Source organism: Arachis hypogaea, chromosome 20 (assembly GCF_003086295.3).
Source record: "Arachis hypogaea cultivar Tifrunner chromosome 20, arahy.Tifrunner.gnm2.J5K5, whole genome shotgun sequence".
Lineage (NCBI taxonomy): Eukaryota > Viridiplantae > Streptophyta > Magnoliopsida > Fabales > Fabaceae > Arachis > Arachis hypogaea.
The window spans coordinates 15,601,781-15,621,758 of NC_092055.1; the positions used below are offsets into that span (position 1 = coordinate 15,601,781).

At 39.3% G+C, this 19,978-nt stretch overlaps 1 protein-coding gene across 9 annotated transcripts; it reads right to left on the reverse strand.

Annotated features, from left to right (window-relative positions):
- Positions 1–346: 346 nt before the first annotated feature.
- On the reverse strand, positions 347–11,540 carry LOC112783763 (uncharacterized). 9 transcript variants are annotated; one of them, XM_072230225.1, is made up of 9 exons: positions 11,052–11,517; positions 9,177–9,681; positions 8,284–8,350; positions 5,089–7,607; positions 4,825–4,940; positions 4,234–4,426; positions 1,701–2,551; positions 713–889; positions 347–607 (listed from the first exon to the last, which is right to left on the reverse strand). In XM_072230225.1, the coding sequence occupies exon 4, from the start codon at positions 7,496–7,498 to the stop codon at positions 6,320–6,322; it is 1,179 nt and encodes a 392-aa protein (XP_072086326.1). In that variant the 5' UTR covers positions 7,499–7,607; positions 8,284–8,350; positions 9,177–9,681; positions 11,052–11,517; the 3' UTR covers positions 347–607; positions 713–889; positions 1,701–2,551; positions 4,234–4,426; positions 4,825–4,940; positions 5,089–6,319. The 9 variants fall into 9 exon arrangements, with proteins under 9 accessions (XP_072086326.1, XP_072086324.1, XP_072086325.1 ...); XM_072230223.1 differs by having other exon boundaries at positions 713–1,024; XM_072230224.1 differs by lacking the exon at positions 9,177–9,681 and having other exon boundaries at positions 1,701–2,504; positions 11,052–11,493.
- Positions 11,541–19,978: the final 8,438 nt, after the last annotated feature.

A 19,978-nucleotide genomic window follows, 5' to 3' on the forward strand; every position in this document is an offset into this window, starting at 1 on the left:
CTAGATAATACAACCGACTTGCCGACCATACCCATAGTTTCTACAGCACCCTCAAACTCACGGTGGCTTAGATGCCAACCTGAGTTTGCCAAAGAATTTTGTAAAGGAAGCAGCTGGGAGCGGTCTCGTGAAGATATCAGCTATCTGCTCAGTGCCTGAAATGTGGGTAACAGCTACTAGGGGTGCAATCGGTTCGGTTTGGTTCGGTTTTGGATCAAAAACCAACCGAACCGACCTAATCGGTCCTATAGTAATACCAACCATTCGGTTGGCTGCTGTTTGATCAACCGAACCGAACCAAACCAACAGCGGTTTGGTTCTGTCGGTTTTTTTGGTTTTTTTACACCTATCAGAATTAAAATTATCATAAAATAAAGTTTAAAAACTTCAATAAACCAGAATAACAAGAGTATATCACATCCAAATTCAATACAAATTCAACTTAATTAAACATAAAACAAAGACAACTAAAAATGCCTAGCAAAACAACAAAAATAAACACTTTAAACTGAAACAGTCACTTTGTAACAAATAAAACCAAACAGCCACCATGCTTAATCTGAATCCACACCAGACTCATCATCATCTTCTCCGGTTGGTGCAATTTCTACAAAAGTAAAACAAAAAAATCAATATAGATTATAAACATAATATAGATTATAAATTATAAACATAAACCATAAAAAGAACTACAAATTTCTTTTTTGCATACCTAATTCAAGTTTCTCAAACTCTTCAATAAGCTCCTCAAAATCAGTTGTCATTGGAGAAGCAAGAAGCCAATTTTGTGTGCATATCAATGCCTCAACTGTCTTTGGAGTTAAGAACTCCTATAGTTGTTATTGCATGAAGAAACAGTAAACCCATGTGCCATGTACCTATTTCTAAGCTTCATTGTGAAAGAACCATGGTTCTAATTAAGTACTGCAATAATCTTCATTGTGAAAGAACCATTGTGAAAGAAACAGTAAACCCATGTGCCATGTACTCTTTATTTAATTTTTCTGTGTTAGTGTTATCAATCCTGCATCAAAGTAATTATTGGTCTTTTGGTCTAGAAAAGACTAAAGAGTACTACTATTCACGTTCATTTTTACCTCTAAACTTGATTTATTAAGTATGGGATACTGCATGACATAATGCAGATATAAGGACATGACAATGTTTAAAATTTGTGGCTAATTACAATATCCCAAATCCATAACTTAAAGAAAAAAGAACACCAAGAATTAAATTACAAAGATACTTAAACAGAAAAAGGTATCCAAATCCCTCAGCTTCATAGACAGAAAAAGGTACTCAAGAATATCTAATAACTTGCAATAAATTTTGAAAAAACCAAAGATCAGGGAGACAAAACCAGTCCTAAAGATTAATCAACAAGAAAATTCAATTAGGATTCAAGTGGCCAGGCAGTGATTAAAGTAGGTAAAATATCTCTGTAAGCACCAAATTTTTTTATTTTAGTTATATGAGTTAATATTTAGAATAAATTGTGAAAAAATCAACGAACAAGAACATTGTGAACAGCAACAGCAACAAACTTTCAATTAGCCCACCAACAAACTTTATTTGATTTTTTTATTTTTTATTTTCAATTCAACGAACAGCAACAGCAACAAACTTTCAATCAACCCACCAACAAGAACATCTAATAAGTAATAACTTGCAACAAATTGTGAAAAAATCGAGTTACCAACCTCAAAGACGACATTGTGAGTTGCAGAAGAAGGCTCGGCGACGAGGACTGCTGGACGGAAGAACGGCTCAGACGGAGATCGACGACGGCGAGACGATGGCGTGAAGACAGCTCTCTGCAACGCCCGTGATGGAGATCGACGACGTCCTTCACGGCGACTTGACGACGGCGCTCTCAGCTCTCTGGCTCTCTCAAGCTCTCATTCTCTCAGGGTCTCAGGCAATCAGGCATAGAAGAGAAAGATGGAGGTTGTGACTTGTGGGGTTGTGACTTGTGTTGTGGCTGCGCTGAGTGAGTAGGGATTGGGGGTTAGAGGATTGCATATTAGGTTAAAGGGTAAATGTGTAAAAACAAGGTTTCTGAACCAATATTTCGGCTCGGTTTGGTTTGGTTCGGTTTTTACTGAGCCAACCGAAAACCGAACCGAATCGATCGGTTTAATTCGAAAAAAACAAAAAAAACCGATTTTTTCGGTTTTCTTTTCGGTTGTTGTAAATTTCGGTTCGGTTTTGCGGTAAATTTCGATCCGGTTCGGTAACTTACACCCCTAACAGCTACTAAACCCGTGGTTACTCTTTCTCGAACAAAGTAGAGGTCCAATTCAAAATGTTTAGTTCGATGATGAAGAATCAGATTATAAGCGAGCATGACACCGGTCATATTGTCACAATAGACTGTGGGATGAGCAGAGGGGTGTTGTCAAATTTCCAGCAAGCGGTTTTGAATCCATGTCAATTCTGTAAGTACAACTGCAAGTGCTTGAAACTCAGCCTCAGTAGAACTTCTGCTCATAGTGGTTTGTTTACTACAATTCCAAGAGACAAGATTGGATCCTAGATAAACACAGTAGCACTGTCCACAGCTGTTAAGTTATTAGAACTGATCATAGGAGTAACCATAAGTTTAGAGTATTGCATTCCGGATTTAAGTAATAATTCATGTATATACTTGGTCTGATTTAGAGAGATATGACCTGAAGAGTGATGTGAACTTCAATGCCTAAAAAATAATTCACATGTCCTAGGTCCTTAAGGAGAAAAGTGGAATGAAGTTGAGTAATTATATACTGAATTTCACTTTAATTGTTGCCAGTAACCAGCATGTCATCAACATATATGAAAATATATGTAACGTTTGAACCTGAAACTTAGTGAATAAAGAGGAATCCGATCGAGTACATTGAAAAGCAAATTTAGCTAGAGTAGAAGTAAGAGTAAGGTACCATGCAAGCAGAGCTTGTTTTAAGCCATATAGTGAATAAAGAGGAATCCGATCGAGTACATTGAAAAGCAAATTTAGCTAGAGTAGAAGTAAGAGTAAGGTACCATGCAAGCAGAGCTTGTTTTAAGCCATACAAAGCTTTATGCAATTTACAAACAAGATTAGGATTTGAATGTTGAAAACCAGGTGGTTGATGCATATATATAGTTTCAGATAAAGTACCATTCAAAAACTGTATTGTGAAAATCAAATTGTTTGATAAACCAACCTTTTGATAAAGCAATGGTGATGATAACCCGAATTGTAACCGGCTTAATTACAGGTGTATATACCTGATCAAAGTCAATACTTGCAGCTTGATTAAATCCTTTGGCAACTAAACGTGCCTTATGTCTAACAATCTCACCCTGTGAATTCTTTTTAACAGCAAAGATCCATCTACACCCAATGATATTTACATCAGGTGGGGTTTCAACAAGGATCCAAGTTTTATGAAAAACCAAGGCCTTATATTCAATTTTTGATATATTTGGGAATAAGAGAATCTGATTGAGCATGGAGAGGAGAGGTTGTAGTGTTGAGTGCCTTGGGTTTTAAGTTTTTGGTTTTTGATCGAGTGAGCATAAGGTGGTGTGATTAAAGACAGGTGGAGATGGAAATGATAAGGGTAAACAAGTGTCAGTATGTGAAACAGGTATAGTATTTATAGTAGGAATAGGATGTGTGAGAGGAGTGGAGTTATTTGGTTGTGCGGTATTAGAGGATGATGCAGAATTTAGATATAGTAGAAGGACCAAAATCAGAAGCTTGGTGAGGTGAATTAAGGTGTTCAGAATTAGTATACGAATTTATAGATGGTATGGATATAAGAAGGGGTAATGGAAGAAGGTGGGACAGAAGGAATAAGAGGAAGAAGTTCATGAATATAATTACCAATGGAGCCAGATTTATCAGAATTAGCGGGAAAGAAGGAAAAGCCAGGGAATTGAGTTTCATCAAAAACAACATCACGAGACACATAAACTTTACCTTAGACAAACATTTATAGCCACGATGATTAATAGCATATCCTAGAAAGATGCAAGGCTGAGATCGATATTCTAGTTTGTGTGAAGTGTATGGCCTTAAGTTTGGATAACACAAGCATCCAAAAATTTTTAGAGAAGAGTAATCTGGAATTTGATTAAATAGAAGCTCATGTGATGAAAGATGACTAGTATTAGGGGAAGGCATGCGATTAATAAGATAAACAGTAGAAAAGGCTTCATCCCAAAACAAGAGAGGTAAAGAGGCTGTAGCAAGAAGGGCCAAACCTGTTTCAATAATGTGCCTATGCTTGCGTTCGGCCAAGCCATTTTGTTGGGGAGTATGAGGACAAGATAGCCTATGAGCAATGTCTTCTTGCTTAAGAAAATCTTTAAATGCAGTAGAACGATATTCACCTTCATTGTCACTTTGAAATGATTTAATAGAGAAACCTGTTTGTCTCCCCATGAATGACTTATACTGTTTGAGAACAGCAAAAACCTGTGACTTATGAGTAAGAAGATAAATGCTTGTATGCCTAGCGTACACATCAATAAAAGAAATATAGAATTGAAAACCATTTTTTGAGATAACCAGTGCAGGCCCCCAAACATCAGAAATAAGAAGAGCTAAAGGATGATCATAAGTAGATTGAGACATAGTATATGGTAAACGATGTGATTTAGCCAAGCAACAGTAATTACAAACAGAATTAGATTCATATTCTTTATTCACTTTCAACTGAAATCTGCCAATAATGTTCTTTACAATAGGAAGAGAAGGATGACCAAAGCATTTATGGTATACATCAAAAGAAGCACAAGAAGAAAGAAAAGCATTAGCAAAAAGAGGGGCAAAAACAGATTGAGGAATGACACCTTTGTCAAATTTATACAAGCCTTTGTCAGCCTTGCCTTGTAGAAGAACCTCCTTGGTAGCCTCCGATTTCACCAAGCAAAAATCAGGATAAAAGGAGAAATAAACATGGTTGTCTCTAGCAAAACATGAGACACTGATTAAATTCTGAGTTATGGTTGGAACATAAAATAAATCATACAATCAATATGATTCTTGAGTAGGAATATTATTATTGTGAATAATTGAATTACCTACATTCTAGATAGGCATTCCAGATCCATTACCTGTGAAAACTTGTTCTTGACCTTAGTAATCCAAGGGTTGGAGAATATTTGATGAATCATGTGTGCAATGGTGAGTAGCACCCGAGTCTACATACCATGATGGATCACTTACCGAAGCTGAGAGTTGCAAGCATTGCTCTAGGATTATGGAAGGATGAGGGTGGAGCTAAGGATCCATTCTAGGAAACTTGTGACTACTGTGGGGATTGGTGATAGGATTGATCAAACCGAAAGTAGCAAGATGGAGCTACATGTTCCATGCGGCCACAAATCTGGCATTGAGGGCAGTTCATAGAGTTTCAAGGGCTTCTTCCACCACACATATTCCTACCACCTCTACCATGACGGCCTTGAAAGCCTCTACCATAATTTTCTTGAAAACCTCTACCATAGATAGAGTTTGTACCTCTTCCATAATTACCAAGAATGGATGAATCTGAAGAACGAGGCTCTTGAGTTGGAGCCTGAGTTAGGTGAACTTGAACCATGGATTGATCAGGTTTCTTGAACCTGTCCACAATGTCTTCTTGAGCTATAAGAAGGGCTTCAAGGTCTGGAATGCTATAAGCAGGATCTTTTGCAGTAACATATGTAATGAATGGGTGATAATCTTCATTTAAACCATCAAATATTACATTTGTATGTTCGGATTCAGACAGAGGAGCACCTACAGCAGCTAAATAATCCACTAATTTTTTAATTTTCAAGAGATAATCAGTGGTTGAACCTTCTTTCGTGATAATCTTGAGTTGAAGTTGAGTTGTCGAACCCTAGCCTTCGTCCGAGAAGCAAAATGCGTGTGAATGCGAGACCAAATCTCATGTGCAAAACTGCAACCAATTACAGGATGCTGAAAAAAAAGAATCAAGAGATGCAAAAAGCCAAGAAGTGAGGTTGTAATAATCAGTGCGCCACTGTTTGTATGCTTGTGATTCTGTATTTGTTGATTCATCAACAGGAGAAGTAAATCTTGTAGGGATTTTCTCCACATCCATTGACTCTCATTTCTTCTCACTCCAAAACTGAGACATTGCAGAAACATTGATAGCACCTTTGCTGCAAAAATATTTTAATTTAAAATTCACCACCTCTTCCACACACATTGGTTTGTCTATTTTCTGTCTGCATTGCACATCCAAGAAAAAGCAAGGTCCTATATGTTCTCATTTCACAAACAACTCAATGAGTATATTTGCAGAAAGATTATATTGTATTATACTTTTCATCAAGTTTATCCTTCCAAAACACTATCAAGATAAGCACAAGTGGAACTTCTACTATCTTGAGAAACCACACACCTCACAATCTGCTTCCACATTCCCATCTTTGGCACAAATCGCTGCTTCATCATCTGCCTTACAGCCCAATCGACCTCCCCAACCACACCCTTCTCACTCATACCCTTCACAAGAACTTTATAAGACATGAAACTAGGACCAAACCCCATCAACACCATTCTCTCCATGATCTCTTTGGCTTCCTTAAATCTCTCATTATCAAGCAACCCATACACCACTTCTTGATAAGACCCTCCATTGGGATCACATCCTTTTTCCATCATCAATCTCTCCAACACCTGCTTTGCCTCGTCGACCCTCCCTTGCTTCCTCAACCCCGAAATCAGCACATTGAAAACCACGACGTCAGCACCAACCCCACAATTTTCCATTCTCTCCAACAACCCAAAAGCACCATCCACATCCCCTTTTTCGCACAACCCATGCATCAAAGTAGCAAAAGTCCTCACATTTGGCTCACACCCTAGTTGGGGAAATTCATCAAATACCTTGAAGGCATCCTCCAATTTGCCACAACCACACAACCCCTTGATCAGAATGTTCAGGCAACAAGCATCCACCTCAACCCCCAGCCTTGGAGCCGCCGCATAAACCTCATGTGCAACTTCATAGAACCGTGATGAAACCAAAACATTAAGGACAAAATTAAAAGTTCTGGTGCTGGGCAAGCACTTGAATTTTGTGGGCATGGCGAAGAGCGTGTTGACAGCCTTGTCAATACGGTTGAAGGAGTGAGCGTAATGCTTAATTAGGGCGAAGAAGAAGTCGTCGGAGAATCCAGAGAGGTCGAGGGCTTCGATGAAGCCTTGGAGCGCGTGAGGGAGGTTAGCGCGTGAGAAATTGGTGATAATAGAAATGGAGAAGGTCTCGGTGGGAAGGTAGTCCTTGCGGGAAGAGTAGAGGGAGAGAAGGGTGAGGGCAGAAGAAGGGTTTGTGAGGGAGTTGGCCAGGGCGGTGGCTTCCTTCGGCGTGAGCCAGTCCTTGTGGCGGAAGCGGATGAGGATGGCGGAGTCCTTAGGGTCCGGTGGTGGCGGTGGTGGAAAGGGGGGTGGAAGAGGACGGTGAGGGGTTTTACGGTGGAATGGTGTGCGCGGAACGGATTTTGGGATCATTGTTTTGAAAAGTTGTTTGAGTTTTGGAGGGAACTGAGAAGTAGAACTTCTGAACTTTGACGGAATGGGAATGGGTCTAATGGCAGCAAGCAAGAAGCCTAATATAAACCTTCACAACAGAAAATGACATATATGAGAATATTATCGTTGGATAACATAAATGTAAACTACTGAAACTGTTCCAGTACAATCCTATAAATGGAAAATAATGATTACAACCATATCTGGCAACAGACCAAGGATAGAGAAGGTTACAGGGGAATTTCAATAATAACGAAAAGGTGTAGACACCAATAAATGCAAACTGCCAAAATTCAAAGCAGATCGCCTGGGAGGTGACATTTAAGTGTTGATGTTTGAGAAGGGTCTCATGAAATGGCAAATCCTATGCCATTTCCTTCTCCTCTTCTTCTCACACACAATGAGCAAGTTTTGATATTCCAATTCCAGCAGGTAAATTTGATATTAAAATATGATGCCCTTGCTAGGTAATTTCTGTACTAAATTACATAACAGAGTATTCTTACTTACAATAAAGGATTCAAAAATTAAGTCCACTAAAAAATATAAAACAAATATTCATCAATGATTAGTGGCAATAACCCACAAATAAAAATTGATTAACATACAGAGTGGTATGAATGAAGCATTGAAAGCTGAAACAGAGAAATCTAAATTTGGTTTCAAACACCATACAATGAAAATGCAAGACAACCTCCTTGTATCTACTTATTTATAAGTCATTGTTGTGATGTAACCTGCTACCATACAGGAAAATTACTTACAGGCACCAGCCGCAACCAAGACCACAGCAACCAAGGCGGGGTTCTTGTACAGGTCTTCCTTCAGCAACTGCATAACCATAATTAAGGTCAAAGAGGAAATCATATCAAAATCCAGCTGTGGCAAGCATGATTAAAGGAGTATGCTACACTACAAAGACATTATCATCAAACTGGCACCTATTATAAAATGAAATCAAGAGTCTAACAACCATCTTCTAACATAAGCAACATTGCTTTAGTGAAACCGGCCCTGCATGATTTCCTAATTCCTATTAATTCATCTTAATGTAAATGCAATAACTTGGGTTTGGATGGAAAAATGTTTAAAGAAAGATCTATGCTGTCAGAAAGTCTTAGACAATCATCCCATCACCTAAGCGTGCCCTTTGATCACAGGCAAAAGAATCGAATATCCAACGATTGAAACCCTAACCCTATCCCTATATCACTACTAGCCTTCAAACTTATATCCAGATCACTCCCGTCACCAAACTCAACCATTTTAAACCTTCAAAAATCAACTTCAAATGAAAATAAATAAATAAATAAATAAATAAATATAAATAATCAATGAAAAATACCAAGTCAACCGAAGTTTCTGAACCATTTTCCACGCAGATTAAACTAAAACTTTCTGCAGCTGAAACATATAATAGTACACTAACCAGGGCAGAACATAGCGAAAGCTAGAAGCAAGAAATTAAATTTAAAAAAAAAAAACACATCTCGAAAGTTCCAACCTTTGATCCAACCCATCACTCTAATCAACCACCTAATCATTCTAGGAACGAATCTAACCCTTAAGATCACAAAACCTTCGAGTCCAAAGCTCAAATCAAATCCCAGAAAAAACTAAAAAATAAAAAAGAGGTGATGGTGGTAGAGAGGGATACCAGGAACTGCTTGGTAGCCATGAAGGTAATAAGGAGGATGAGGAGCCGAGTGGTCGGCGGCGCCACGCGGCGGAACAGGGTGGGGAAACCCGATGGCTGGGTGAGGATCCCGCGGAGGCGAAGGGTAGTTGGAGACGCCTTGGAAGGTGCTGTATTGAGCAGCAGGGTAGGGCTGAGGTGGCGCTGCGGAATGAGGGGGCGGTGGCGGTGAAGAGTGGTGGTGGTGGGATGTGACGACGGCGTTGGACGGGGAGTGGTGACTGAGCAGGAGAGTGGTGGTGATGAGATGTGACGGTAGAGTGTGTGTGACTTTGACAGCTGAATCCGTGTGTTTTGTGTGTGGAAAATAAGCCCTTTTATAAGTCTTACAAGGCTAATAATCAAAACAATGGGTACTAGTTTGTTGTTGAGCTCATTTTTTTCATTATGGATTTGGTATTGGTGTTGTGCAAGGTTCTGAAAACCGGACTGGTCATCAAACCGTTCTAGTCACTAGTTCACTGGTCTAACCGGTGGTTCAACCGAAAAAATCGTTTTAGAATAAAATAATAAATAAATAAATAAACATCCTAAAATATCTTCCAAATTTAAAACAGTACACAAAAAATCATCAACCAAATTCATATGATCTTATCAAAATACAAACTCAAAAGTTAAATAGTAAAAAGAAATATCTAAATATTAAATTTTGACTTTGAGGGTTAACAGGATCACTTAACACCTCAGATTCTAATTTAGAAATGTCAGGAGACAAAGGATTATCAATTTCAAAAGAATGTTGAGCTAGTTCAGTTAGAAAATGTTGATCATTCTGTGGTATTATGCTAACTGAACATGAACTTGAACCTTGCAAGAAGACCTTTTCGGTTTAATCTTAGGCAGCGTTGCGTTCATCTGTTGTAAGAGAGCTCTCTTAGCAACAGATTCTTCTTGCTGAGCAAGCCATAAACGGGATCTAGTGTTGTTTCCAAGTTGAGGTATCAACATAACAATTAACAAGTAGTCATTGAATAAGAAAGCACAACATATCACCAACTACCTATACACTTTGACTCTCCTACCACTACCATCATCATCATTCATCAGTTTATTTATATATGGCATTGGCAGGTAGCTACCCTACTCATTCAGCAACAACCAGCACTTGATTTGATTTCCATTTTTAGCGTTCAGCAACAACCATTACAAAACAGCAGCATAACAACAACAATGCCATAACAAAACAGCAGCATAACAACAACAGCAGCTTAACAAGTCATTAATCACAAATTCCAAATTCAAAACACTGATGCTTAACAAGTCACTAATCAGAAATTCCAAATTCAAAACATTGATTAGTGATCGCAGAATCACAATGCCATAACAAAACAGCAGCATAACAACAACAGCAGCACAACAAAGGGAAAAGAACAATGAAAGTCACAAAAGAAATTAGCAATCCTATTCCTGTTTCGTGCATTTAATTACTCATAAACAAAACTCAACACAGAACAACACAAAGAACAAAAACAGGACTAAAATGATTCACCTAATCAGTAATCATTCAATCCAAAACAGAGCTAATCATTCCATGATTCAAATTTCAATTAGTAGCACTAACAGAATCCCCCCAAAAAAAATCAATGTTCTGATCAGAACTAAGAACAGAGAAGGAACATTCATTAAGGTGTCTAAATCCTCATATCAAGTCTTCAACCACTAGCAAACCCAGAACACAACAACACAATAAACAAAACTTTTGATTCTAAAACTAATAAATCTCCAAAAAAATCTAGACCGATTTAAATACTCACTATTTTCAACAAAAACTAAGGCATATCAACCCTCAAATTCACATGTAGTTCACCATTTTAGAAACAAGTTCACATTTGGTACCTATTGGAAGAGGTGACAGCAAACTAAGTCCAACCAACTTCAGGACCAAGGGCTCCGGTGACGTGGAGGAGGCGCGCGGCGTGGAGGAGTGAGCAGAGAAGCCATTACCTTCGATCTGAGCAGTTTGGGCAGAGTGTGAGGAAGATCTGTTGAGTGCGACGGACAATGGTGATCAGGCGACGGACACGACGACTGACGACGGCAGAAGCGCGGCTAAGAAGATGAAAACCAGACGCGAATGTTGATCTCAACGAAAAAGCTGCAATTGGCGAGACTGTGAGAATGAACAGGGGTTGGAGACCTGGAGCACGACGACAGCGCGACGGACGGCGGTAGTGCCTCACTCCCTGCGCCGGTGGTGGAGGTTAGATGGCTAGGGTTTGTTTGAGGGCAAAACCAAAAAGCTCTGAAGAGAAAACGTGTGAGGAGGGTGTGTTGGACTGTTGGGGGAAGGGGGGTGAGTGGTGAGTGAGTGAAGGCGATGAACGTGGGTTTTTTATTTTTTTATTTTTTTAAATAAAAACGGTGCGTTTATTAAGAACCGGCCGGTTACCGGTCCAGTCTGACCGACCGGTTCTTGGCCGGTTCATCAGCTTTTCAAACGGTTCGTGGATGGACGGTTATTAGTGGCAGACCGGACCGTTTTCATTGCTGATTTTCGGTTTGATCGGTTCAACTGATCGGTTCGGTCCGGTTTTCAAAACCATGGTGTTGTGCATTGAAATGGATGCAGGACCAATATTTCCAGTGCTATGGTACTTAGTCAAAACGTAGGTTACGTTTAGTTTTGTTTTCATTTTTTTTTTTGTTGAGAGAAATAGAAAAACGCAGCTTGCGTTTTGTTTTTTCAAAGCTTTTTAAATTTTTTTTATTCCCTTTAAGCCCAATTGTAGCTTACGTTTTGCTGTGGGCATAAAAAAATTTTTTTTTGAAATAACAAAATGCATCTTGCGTTTTACTTTTTTGTGTCAGCTTTTTTCATAGAAAAGCCAAAATGCAGGTTGCATTTTATGGGCTGTCAGCTTTTTTTTTTTTTTTGAAAAACTAAAAACGCATGTTGCGTTTTATTTAAAATATATATATTTTAACCAAGAGTCCAGCCTATAAATACGAAGCAAGACTCTCATTAAGCTTGCCTCACTCCATTTCTACTCATTGTATTCTTCTTTCTTGCACATAGGCCGTAGTTCTAAATTTTTTTGGCAGTTAGGTGTGTCAAAAAAATCGGATTATGTGAGGTTGAAGTTATGGAAAATATGCAAATTTGCGAGTATATTATAACAGTGAGGTTATACCAAACACACATGAAGGAGTGACTTTTGTTTGTGAATGTCCGTTGTCATTTTCTATTCCATGTACCATGAGTTTTGTCGAGTTGCAAAATGGGCTTTGTAATAACATTCAAAGCCACATTTTGAAAAGGGTGAGTAACCTTTTATACAGAAGTCCTGTGCAAGTATTTGGTGGGCTAATACAGTTTCAAATAATGTCCATCATTGACGATGCCAGTATGCAGCAGATGTTATGTATTTATCAACAAACCCGATTTCACGTGCCGATGATAGAGCTATACGTTGAGTTTGAACAGCAGTCAGAGTTGAGCGCGGTCGGCGAGGAGGTCGATATTGATGAGCTCGGGGATATAGATTGGGAAGAAGATAATAATGACAGTGAAGAGGGGTTCAAAGCTAACTATGAAGTCGATGACGAAAACGATGACGGAGACTTGGCAGGCAATCCGGCAGTGCAAAATGAAGCGAATGCGATTGTAAGCCAGCACCTGTTTGGTGTTCTGTCTTTTATGCGGACTCTAGATCTCGAAGCCATGCATGCCCCAGAATTTCCTGAGTATGCGAATATGGGTATGTTATGATTATTAACTCAAGTTTTCTATGGTGTTTATTTTATTTGCCTTGTCTGACGGATGGTGGTGTGCATGTTGTAGGTGAAGGCAACGCTGCGGCGGAAGATGGCGAGTTTAGTGTCAGAATGGAATTTGGTTCGAGAGAGTCGGTGATATCTGCAATCAAAAGCTACACTATCTCTATAGGAGTTGATTATACTGTGTATGAGTCTGAGTCGCAGACATTCTATGCGAAATGCAAGGGGTATGGTGCAGGGTGCGATTGGCTTATCCGAGCTAGCTTGATTCGAAAGAAAGCTTGTTGGGAGATCAGGAGATACAATGGCAAGCACACATGCACCGTCGGCACGATTTCACAAGATCATGCCAAGTTGGACTCGGACACAATTGCAGATGCCATTAGGCTATTGGTCGAAGCAGACCCCTCGATAAAGGTGAAATCTATTATCGCAGAAGTTCAATCCATGTTCAACTACACTGTGAGTTACCGCAAGGCTTGGTTGGCAAAGCAAAAGGCTGTCGCAAAGGTCTTCGGTGATTGGGAAGTTTCTTACCAGACTCTACCAGTATGGTTGAAAGTAATGACGGTGAAGATGCCAAGGTCTCGTGTTCAAATTAAAATGCTCCCTGTTTACCGTGAGAGTGAGGAGGTTCAAGGTGTAAGAGTTCTGCACCGCGTTTTTTAGAGCTTCTATCCATGTATTGTAGCATTCAGACACTGCAAGTCACTGGTGCAGGTTGATGGCACGCACCTGTACGGAAAATATAAAGATGCACTTTCTGGTAGCGATTGCACAAGATGGGAATCAAAACATTGTACCTATTGCATTTGCGATAGTCGAGGGCGAGACGGCAGACGCATGGGAGTTTTTCCTAACCAACTTGCGGAGATATGTTGTTATCATTGATGGTGTGGGTATTATTTCTGACCGCCATACCTCCATCGACGCTGCAATAGCTCGCAGTAACGGTGCATGGTCACCACCAAGGGCGTGGCACATGTACTGCATCAGGCACATCGGGTCCAACTTCTTAAGGAGGTTCAAGGCTCCATATTTTCAAAAACTCATGGTGAACACAGGTATTTCAACTCGCTGTTATGGTTCTATTCATAGTAAATTTGTGGCTTCTGCTTATGATTAAATGGTTTGTTCAACAGGCTATTCTAGGATGGAGCAGGAGTACAACAAAAACTACTAAAGGCTTAAAGAGCGGGGTGAGGCATATACTCAATGGTGCGATGACATCGGTATTGAGAGATGGGTGTTGGCATTCGATGGTGGTCATCGTTGGGGACATATGATGACAAATTTGGTAGAGTGCATAAATTCTGTCCTCAAGGGTGCACGCAACCTTCTTGTAACTGCCATTGTCCGGTCAACTTTCTATAGGCTGAATGAATTGTTCACTCGGAAGAGTACCGAGGCTCATGAGCGTCTTCACAACGGATTTACGTATTCAGAATTTGCAACGAAGAGAGTTGAAGAAAGCTTTCGACGTGCAGGAAACATTGTGGTCAACCGATTCGACAGGCGCAACGAGATGTTTGAGGTTCACAAAATGTAAGATGGTACCATTTGCACTGTTAACCTTGCGCAACAACACTGCAACTGTGGCCTTTTCCAGGTCGAGCGACTCCGATGTCGCTACTTGCTTGCATGTTGCGCCAACCAGTATTATAAACAAATAATAATATACTATTCATAATAATAATTACTCAAATATAACAATAATAACAATAATAATAACCATTTATTATATTATCATTATCCTAAACAATATTCTATTATATATACACTAACCATCGTAACAATTTTTTTGAATTTCCCCGAGACTAAAGCATAATAATAGCTAACAATAATATTGTATAATAATAACACTGACACTAACAATCCCAATAGTATTAATAAGAACAATAACCGCAACAACAACAACAACAACAACAATAATAATAATAAAAAATAAATAAATAAACATTTTTTTATTAAACAGTATTATAATAATGGCTAACAACAACAACAACAACAACAACAGCAACAACAACAACAACAACAACAACAACAATAATAATAATAATACAAATAAATATATTTATCTATTGATCATAAAATTAAAAAAAAAAACTTACCCATTCAGGATGATCCAAATATTCAATGATGTGATCCTCAAATCTAGTAAAATTATGCACCATATTTTTCCTTCTTCCCTCAGTTGAACTTAAACCCCTTCCCGGACTTCTTCTTCCTCCATAACAGCACAATGTTTTAACTCCTAACCTTCTCTTTCAGTATTCACCACAATGTTCACTTACCCTCTCTTTCACTCTCACGGCACAATGTCTCACTCTTTCTCAGCATATTGTTTTCCTTGCTTGCGTTTTGGCTTTAAAAACACTGGTTTCACCTCCCATTGTGAACACATGTCATGCATGCAAGGCTGCAGGCTGCCGAACGCAACTTGCGACTTGCTTTCATGCTGGCCAAACGCAACTTGCGTTTTGTGATACCCTAGATTGGTCAAAGGCTGCTCCTGTCTGCATGCAGGGAGCCACAGGGTACGTTTCGTTTATTGGACTCCCTTCCCTGCCAAATGCATCTTGCGTTTTGCAGTAGGTGGCAGAATTTTGTATTTTGTCCCAAAAAAAATGTTACCTGCGTTTTGCAGGTGACTGATGTACACAGGTCCACATTTGTGGACAATACACCATTGATCTATATTGATGATTATCACCATTATTTGATCCATAACTAAATTAATTTCTGTTGTTATTGCTATGAATTTGTTGTGTGAGAATGATGTTTTTCACTCTGTATGGTTGGTTTGGACTCTGAAGATTGTGGGAAAAGGGAGAAGACTTTAATAGCGTGGACCACAAGGTGAAATTTTGTGTGGACCGATGGATTAATCATGTATTCATAATTTGAACATAACTTGTTGAATTGGTTACTTAAGCAATAAGCAATTTTGAAGAGGTAATGATGCCTTTCAAATCACACTTTTGTGTGTGGTAAATTAAAAAAAAAAAACCTAAAAATAGAAGCCATGAAATACACGGTGGTCAAAGGATGCTATATAGAAGAGACATTTCACAACCACTGTTTAAGTGTCACCGACCTAATCAGATAGAGTATGTTATGAGGAAAGTACATGAATAGTGTTGTGGCCATCACGTGGGCTTTAAAGCATTGGCACAGAAACTAATAAGAACAGGGTATGATTGGACCAATGATGAAAGCCTCCATGCAGCTCGTCAAAATGTGTCTAAGGTGCTAAGAGCATGGCAATTTCCATAGAGTACCAGTAGAAAAGCTAACTTTAGTCATGACATCTTGGCCATTCACAATGTGGGGAATTGACCTCTTGAGACCTTTTCTTATGGCACCAGAGCAACTCAAATACCTCATACTGGCCATCAGTTATCTCACGAAATGGGTGGAAGCAGAGGCATTAGTCAGCATCATAGCAGCCCAGTGCATGGAATTTTTTTGGAGGCAAGTAATCAATCGATTTGGAAATTCTGAGGTCGTTTCTCAGAAAATGGTACTAGTTCGCAAATAAGAAGTTCCGTAACCTTCTCAAGGGGCTGGAAATCTGACAACATTTCTTGTCGGTTGAACACCCGCAAACAAATGGCTAGGTCAAAGCCGCAAATAAAGTTATCTTAAAATAGATAAAGAACTGACTGGATCAAAAATAGGGTGCCTGAGCGAATGAACTCGGCTCCATCCTCTGATGTTATTGAACTACGACACAATCTGCAACAGATGAAACACCCTTCCGACTCACTTATGGTACCGAGGCGGTAGTGCTAGTAAAACTCGAAAAGCCAAGCCCAAGACTCCTCTTCGAGACCTTCAACCAAGGGACAGAGATGGACCTGGTTGATGAAGTGAAGGCTATGGACCATTTAATAGAAGCATCTCTCAAGCAGTGAATCACCCTAAGGCACAATCAAAGAGTTAAGGAAAGAGCTTTTGTCCAAGGAGACATAGTCTTTCCTTGCCTTGGGAACCCGTCAAGGGGGAAGGAAGGTTTTAACGAGACCTATGATTTCCTATTTAAGTTCATGATTTCCTTATAAGTTATTATTGTTATAGTCACTCAATAGCAGAATTTTAGGAAGTGGTCAATCCCAAAAACCAAAACAAAAATAAATAGATACAAGCGAATATCTAATCTAATAAGCAAAATGCTAAATTTCAATAACTTAACCAAAACAAAGTCTACATTGGCCCATCAGGCAACAAAACCAAGATAAATTTTAAGTCTAAATTAGCCCATCAAGCAATAAAACCAAAATAAAAATTTACATCAGCCCATGAAGAAACAAATAAAAAGGCAAAATAAAAATCTTAAGTTTTATTCTTGAGAGCCATGTCCATAATCTGTCTGTCTTTGATGACCTTGAAGGCTATAAGATAGGAAATGTTAAAATCGGGAGAAATGAGTGCCACTTATTATTTCAGGGCCTCCTTAGTAACAGAAATTGCCTCCTTTGCATTTTTCACAATCTCTGTATTTCTTTTCTTCAAGTTAGCCACTATCTCCCTAGTATCTTTGGCCTTCTTTGCCTCCGTAGCACAACACTTGGCTTTGGAAATTTTCACCCATAGCTCGGTCTTAAGGTCAGTAAGCTGTTGGATCTCGTTCCCGACCTCCTTAGCTTTCTTCTCAGCCTCAGCCTTTGTAGTATTTACTGCGCACTTTTCTTGGGCAGACATGTTGCAATTGGAGAAAAAGTCCACAATCCCAGAAGGCAAATGTTCATATACGAAGGCCGAAAAGTTGAAGGCCTTCTGCACAACAGATGGGGCATCAACCTCTTTGCCTTTGCTGCTGCCTTCATCTTTTTTTCGCTTCCTCTCTTTGGGCTCTGGGTTTGGGATGACGTGGAGATCGTCATTCCCACCAAACGCCTCGTTCTGCTAATTTCCCTCTTGACCAACCTCAGACTTGGCAGTCTCAACAATTTGAGGGATGCTCTCCTCTTTGTCCTCCTCGTCCACCTCAAGAAATTTAGCCATCAAGTTGGCTAAAGTCGTGTTCGCGTCTACAAAATTGAACAAGATAAATAACAGACAAAGTGGCATGGGAAGAAATAAAATCCACCAACATATTGATGACTAGCCTCCTGGTCACCTATGACCAGCCAAGGGTTAAGAGCATTATTTTCCCAAATTCTCATAGAAAATTTTGATTAGATAGTTGGCACCAGTTGCATAGCTTCAGTGTGTCAATAACCTCCTTTCACCCTCTAACGTCAACCAAAAGGAATGGTAACCTCTGGTCAGCCTTACCTTGAAATACTCTTCTTTGAACCTATGGAATGAGTCCTCCGGAAGACCAAATTTTTTTTTTGGATTTGATCCGAAATGACATGTATTTTTTTCTTATGTTTTCTTTCTCGATTTGGCACAATCAGAAGGGAAAAGAATAAAAAGATCTCCACAATAGCCGAGATCTTTAAATACTCGCATGCCAGCTCACAACCACTTAATAACAATCCAATTGTTAGGGTGAAAGTTGGGAAAGGGTCACGACACACCAGTTGAAAAGGGACATCACGAACGACAAAAAAGAAATCGAAGTCCCAAGACACTGAACATGGGTTTATAAACCCACAATCAATTTAGGATACGAGTTACCGATAAGTTGACATAGCATATGTGCTCTTGCACATTGGGTAGTGAAAGGTCGTACTGCGCTTCCATTGCGCCACCTCCGCAAATCACCCAAGCCTCCCGAAGCTCTTGCTAATCACCCTCACTAAGTCGCGAAGGGGTTCCCACCACATTGGAGGTACACTAGTAGCAAATTCTGGGAACTCCCAAATGAGTTCCAGAGGATGAGGATTGACTCTCCTTTACACCATACCTACAAATGGGGACACCATCATTATCATGAGCCTAGCATAAAACTACACTAGCAAAAATAAGTGTGAACTAAGAAACTATTTCTATCAAGATGCAGTGGTACTATCCTTTCTACCCTACCAAAAACCTCTACCAACATCTCCACCTAGAATCTTGACAGATATGCTCAGCAAAAGCTAGAAATAGATGTAGCAGATACTCTAACAATAGCTAAAAATAAAAAAAACACTTGACTGAAAAAAATAACTGAAGAGGAAGAGAAATTAAATGCAAGGGATCAATGAAGTCATAATCCTCAGAAAAGTAATGAAGAGTTCCACAAAGAAGAAATGGAAAATGAAAAAAAATGCAGGTTGGAAAATGAAGCGAAAAGAGGAAAAATGAAGGAGAAATGAAATGAGAAGAAGAAAAATGAAGAAAAGTTGAAATAATTATCAAACAAATATGTGCAACCTCTAAAAGTACAAATATGAAAGGACTAAGGGTAAAATTGTAAAAAATTCCAAATAATAGCATTTAAATTCCAAATAATAACATTTAAATTCCACTCACATCAATTGATGTGATGCCTTGAGAAGCGTGCACGACTGCGAGCAAGAAACTAGAAGCTTCCGATAGTACACATGGAAGCCGCCCCATCAGGCTTCGAAAGCTTGACAATCACCCAAGTCCACAAAAATGCATGTAACATCGTCAACTCAGACACGTCATATTTGAGGGAACTATTACGGACCCGACCTCAGACCCAAACAGCCCTACTACAATCCAAGAAGGTACCCCTAGCTCCACACGAGTCTAGGGCCCAAAACCTTCACCTATCATCCGACTCAACGATGTTTTAACAACTTTTCAATTTTGAAATTCAAAAGACCCTAGTTTCATAATCACCCCAAATATATGAGTAATAGTGAACCCTATATAAAGAGGAGTTATCCGCTCCTTCAAGTATGATTTTTTGAACCCTAAAAAATTTCACCTCTTAAATGTTTACTGATTTGATCGTCATAGTATCTTTGCAAGTCACCCCTGCCTTTTTTTCATTCTCAACTACTAGAAGGCTCGGTAGGAGGCCATTGTGAAGTCTCAAAAGGTGATCTCCTATTTTTCAAAGGTAACTCACGAACAATTCTTTACATGTATGCTCTACTCTTTTAAGGGCACGGATTCCATGTGCCGAACTTCTTTGGCAC

Excerpts from the sequence above, each read along its gene's own strand:
- LOC112783763 (XM_072230222.1), bottom strand. The coding sequence starts at position 7,498 with ATGATCCCAAAATCCGTTCCGCGCACACCATTCCACCGTAAAACCCCT.